The sequence below is a fragment of the Amphiprion ocellaris genome, chromosome 2, assembly GCF_022539595.1.
Source record: "Amphiprion ocellaris isolate individual 3 ecotype Okinawa chromosome 2, ASM2253959v1, whole genome shotgun sequence".
Taxonomy (NCBI): Eukaryota; Metazoa; Chordata; class Actinopteri; family Pomacentridae; genus Amphiprion; species Amphiprion ocellaris.
This window is the reverse complement of record NC_072767.1, coordinates 40,765,747-40,770,973: the sequence shown is the minus strand read 5'-3', so window position 1 is coordinate 40,770,973 and position 5,227 is coordinate 40,765,747. Positions and strand designations below refer to the sequence as shown.

Genomic DNA, 5,227 nt, shown 5'->3' with positions numbered 1-5,227 from the left:
TCTTTGCTGCCATTTTCTTTTTCATTTTATCTTTTTATTAATTTCTTGCCTTATATTTTTAAAATGACTCCATCCCTGAGGTTTTGGCATTATTGTTAACCTCATATTTGTGCTAATGGAACATTCTGAACTGAAAATGAATACATTTGAATTGTACATCGATTTAGTTTATTGATCAGTGTCAGAAATAGTGACCCAAAGGTTGCACAGGCCTGACCCTCCTGAAAGACATCATTTGCAATGGAATGATGGGGGGGGGGGAATTGTTAAAACATAATAAAACCAACAGAAAATACATGTTTGAGACCAAGGTTGTGTGTCCCTTATAAGGCATAACAGCCTAAAGCAGTTGAGGTGCAGTTAATAAGTAGGTGATGAGTAGTGCAGACAGTGTTGCAGTCAGAGGTAATGTGAAATCCTTGAGAATAAATTAACAGAGTTCCCATTAAGTCAGCTATAAACAGGTGGATACTCATGATTAAAGAGTCTCGATGCTGCAGGGACAAAAGACCTGCAGTTTATTTTCCACTTGTCAGATCACAGCTACAAAGCCAGTGTGTTGCTGTGTTTCTCAGTAAGAAATCTGTGACGTCAAGAGGAAACGAGTTTTTCATGTTGCTCATTATTATAAAGAAGTGATGAAGAAGAGTCTTGTGTAGGTGTGCAGCGATGAAAGGATTAAAGATTTGTAAAGAATCTCTACTGAGCCAAACTGCACCTTAATCATAATTCATATCTTTCAAATCAGGAATAACCTGTACTTTTGGAATTTGCGAGGCATGTGAAGGCATCCTCATAGAAGAACATCGGTTTTCCTTACAACTCTTTCCTTTTTCAGGTCCATATTATCACGGAAATCAAGGCGTGGCATCTACAATAACTCCATTCTGGGTCGTACCACCACCTGAGGTGAGGATGTAACTACTCATCTACTTCTTTCATGGCATTTTTTCCTAATATTGTTCATTTAGACAGACATTTGTGCTCAGGTTTCTGCTAAACATCGTCTTTCTTTGTGCAGCAACGGCCCAATGACTACGGTATCCCAGTGGCTGTGGAGGTCACCTACGTACAGGACAACTTTCTCACCAGTGATGTTCTTAATGAGATGGTACTGCAGCTTCAGTTGAATAAAAATACTAAATCTATATGGTGCATATTCATAAACACTGTATTTTCAATCCCTCCACAGATGCTGCTGGTCGACTACTACAGAGCAGCTCCTGACCTCGTGCAGTTCAACCAGTACTGGTGTCCTGATACGACCATGATGGACAAGATAAAGGTAGGATGACTTAAAGACAACTAATATTTTATATCTGAACAGATACTGAGTAGCTAACCTCACTTGTCTTCCTCCTCAGGGCTCTCTGAGTTGCCATGCGCCCAAAGACCAGGCCTACTCTCAGATCTTAGAGCACATCTACAGTCAGCTGTGCAACATGCACTGAGCGTGTCTGCTCTGCATGTGGCCTCCGTCTCGATTTCAGACACCTTCTTTGCAGAGCTAACAGGACCAGTGTGACAGGCGTACACAATGTTGCTTCCAAAAAAGATGCCTTGAATGCCCTGATGCTTGAGTAATTTTGCATTGTTGTGAGTTAAAACACACTTGAGTGACTCTGGAGGTGCTAAATTTGTGATAGCAGCTGGATGTTGTATTTGTCTACGATGAAAACATACAAATGAAACCCAAAACCAAACATATTTTATAGGATATTACATTGAACCATTAGAGAATCAGCCTTCCTGACTGGCCTCTCACCTTTTACACGTGGACCTATGTGCCTATCTGTACCAGTATCCTGTTGTGTGAGCAGATATTGCCAGATATGTACAATGTAAACTTTAATGTCTTGTAATTGCCTTTATAGACAAAACCAATGGAGCAGTGGTTGGGGAAAAACAAGTAGTGCAACTGTTACTACTGTACATTAGCAAGGCACGGAAAGCTGCCTGTGTTTGACCTAAACTGTACTCTGCAGTAGGTGAAAGTTTGTGTTGGGTTGCGGTGCGGTGCAAGTAAACCCACTGTGCCAAGTAAGTACATTTTTTTAAATCCACCACCAGTCTAATGAACCAGGTGTGTGTGTGTGTGTGTGTGTGTGTGCGTGTGCGTGTGCGTGCGTGCGTGCGTGCGCTGTGTTGTGAATGTGCCTGTCTACTGTCTCCCCGTCAGGTCATGTGACACGAGTCTTCTTGGTTGGGACACATATTTGCTTCCTCTTTACCTGTACTGTATTTATTACTAAGTGTAGATTGTGTGATATACATGTATGAAGACAGAGCAATGCCTTAAGCCTGCTGATCGATGATCCACAAAGCATTAAAATATACACACTGGAACTATTTAAACATGACTGTCTGTTATTTGTTCACATTATTCAACAAGAAAAGCATTCAGAGAGCACACTACTCCGCCAAGGCTGCTTAGTTGTTGTATCATTTCCAATGGATAAAATCTTTAAAGTATTCGTGATTTGCAGTGGTGGATTTGTAGTAGGATCACAGTCATGTGATCGTCAGCAGGCGGCCGACATAGTGTTCACTTCTTGTCATGGTTAAAGTGATGCCATGCTGTATCATTGCTATCTGGCAATGATACAGAAATCTTTAACAAATCCATGGATCCAGACTATAAGCTGCATCACTGCCAGAGTCTAATCACTTGGTCCTTGAGTCATTTCTGACCTTCCCTGAAAATTTCATCCAAATCCGTCGGTCTGTTTTAGAGTAATGCTGCTAACAGAGAGACAGACAAACCTACACCGATCATCACATAACTCCGCTGCATTTCTTGGCAGAGTAAAAAATATACTCAGAATATAAAAAATATACAACAGAAGTGAATAATAATGTCAAATGAACCAAAACTGTAACACTTTATAGTCTCTGTATTGCTTCCAATTTGAGAATTTGGGCATTTGCTCTTTTGCAAAATTATAAACTAACACTATCAACATTGTTTACTGTAATAAAAATACAGGCCCCACAATAGGAACGTGATGCAACAAACATCAGTCCTTCTCAGTATTAAGGATACCTGTGCCAATGTTCGGCTATTCTTCAGAGACTATTTTTTCAGTTGGTCTTTCCTGGAGGTGTTTGTTGATCTAAGTCTTATTAAAGTACCTCAAAGGTGTTCTATTGGATTCAAAGTTTTCACACTTTTTTTTTCCTTTAGAAATTTGTGTAATTCTTGCAGTGTGGTTTGTTATCATGCTTCTGCAGACTGGTAGGCATCTTATCAGCTAATATTTTTGGTATATCAACAGGCCATCGTGGTATTTGTTTTTGGTCATTTATAAGAGGAAAGAATGCAGTTTTTGAAAGGCGTTATCCATTATTTGACACTTAAATGATACTGCACAGCAATGTTCCCTCTAATTTTTCCTGAGTCTGAGCAAACACACAAACTCCCTGAGCATCCCTTGGACCACTGTGAACAATATCAGATGTTTGCACTGTGGTCACACCAGCATCACATCCATTCAAGTTACATGGTTCATTAAAAGAATCAAATTACAGCATTTACATTTCTGTTAAAACACTTTGTCAACAGGAGCCAGTTGAAGGCTGCAGTGATTTTAGTGACACTACAATGTATAAGAGTGAAGTTATTGAATATTTGTCTCTCTTTACTGTTGCAGCGGTTTTGCAAATTGCAGATGGACCCTGTTCACTCCGTAGACACCAATGTTATTCCTGTAGCTTGAAAGACAGCTACTTTTGATAAAACTGGGCTTGTAGCACATTGTCTGCCTTGCAACAATGGGAAAGAGGCACGGTTTATGTTTTGACAACCTGTATCTAATGAGTTATTGATGCTGGAAGTCCGAATCTGTGAATATCTTTCCAACTTTACTGAACGTGGGGCCACTACCACCTAAGGAGTGATATATTTAATTTTGAAAAAAGCATTTAGCCATACTTAAAGCTTTAAGTGCTTTATTAACACGGAGTTATCAGGAGATGACTGGGGGATGATAAACTGTGACCTAGTGGTTGGCTTCTCTCTGTTCTCATGTTTCTTACATGTTTGTCCCCTGACAGCCGGGTCCTAATGTTTTTTGAGCAACACACCATACTATGACATTTTTACAATGATGGTTCTACTATGGAACCAGTTTGACATGTTCAGGTGTTCTTTGTGTGAAAACTCAGAGATTTCAGGTATCAGAAGGTGGTTTTCAACTTTCTTTGTTAACTTTCTGCTTCAACTTTAAACTAAATTTCCTTCACTAACCCAACCCTCTGGACTTCCAGGAAGCTGTGTTCCTATTGGCTGTCCAGGTGGCTGCTTGGTATTATCAGGAACACCTGAGCAGCTCAGTGTCTTCCTGCTTTGTTTAGCTGCAGACAAACATTTCCTCTGTTTCTCTTCACCACTGAACCGGGTTTGGCTTGCAGCTTCCAGCAGTAAAATCGTCTTTAATGTGTTTCTTGGTGTGTTTTAGGGCTTTGTACTGGATAGTTGTCTTGGTAAATGTGGTTCTTTAGCCACAGTTAGCACATGGTGCTAATGTGTGCAGTGATTAGTGGATTTGGTACAGCTGAGTTGTGTCTTTATCTTGGCTGTAGTGAGTCTTTAGAGGTGTTTGGTCAGACATATTCTGTATTCTTGTTTGAGAACCAGCGTTGGTTGTCCAGAAGGTAAGCGTTCCTGTCCTGATTCTCTGTTCTCAGAGGTTCTCTGGTAGGCTGCAGGAGACTTTAGCGTTTGGCTTGTGCTAGTTTGGTTTTTGTACAGTTTCATTTGGACGACTATCTTGAGGCCCCTCCATGTGGTTTAGTGAGGTTTTCTGGAACAGTTCTACAAAGCAACCTGCAGCAGAAGAGACTTTGAGAGTTTTTAGGAAGTTCTGGAGAGCAGACTTTAGAGCAGCAGAAACATTTGTCAGCAGTTTGAGCAGGAGAAGGTGAGCTTCAGAGTAGAAATGAGAAGGAAACCTTCTTGACCCGTGTGGTGAGGTCCTGTACCAAGAGTTTGAGCAGGCTGTGAAGAGTCTGTAGTTCTTTGGTCTGAAAGCACAAGAAGTGTCGACTCATTAAAGGAGAAAACAGGAGATATTGTTGATTCTTCTGTCGCTCTGCAGTTTTCCGTTTCCTTGGACTGAATATCAAGTTTATATTTTAAATGATTTCCCATGTGAGCCCAAGAAGACTTCAATAAACTCCCTCCATCCCCTGGACACAACAGATTTTATTACCATGTTAAATCTTTTTT

At 40.5% G+C, this 5,227-nt stretch overlaps 1 protein-coding gene across 1 annotated transcript in view; it reads left to right on the top strand.

Moving 5' to 3' along the window:
* Window positions 1–2,355, top strand: part of mpnd (MPN domain containing) — an 11,095-nt gene extending 8,740 nt beyond the window's left edge. Inside the window, exons 10-13 of the mRNA XM_055015608.1 lie at window positions 839–909; window positions 1,022–1,111; window positions 1,193–1,285; window positions 1,365–2,355. Coding sequence (XP_054871583.1) covers window positions 839–909; window positions 1,022–1,111; window positions 1,193–1,285; window positions 1,365–1,451 — 341 coding nt within the window. The 3' untranslated portion in view covers window positions 1,452–2,355. The remainder of the gene's footprint in view (window positions 1–838; window positions 910–1,021; window positions 1,112–1,192; window positions 1,286–1,364) is intronic.
* Window positions 2,356–5,227: the final 2,872 nt, after the last annotated feature.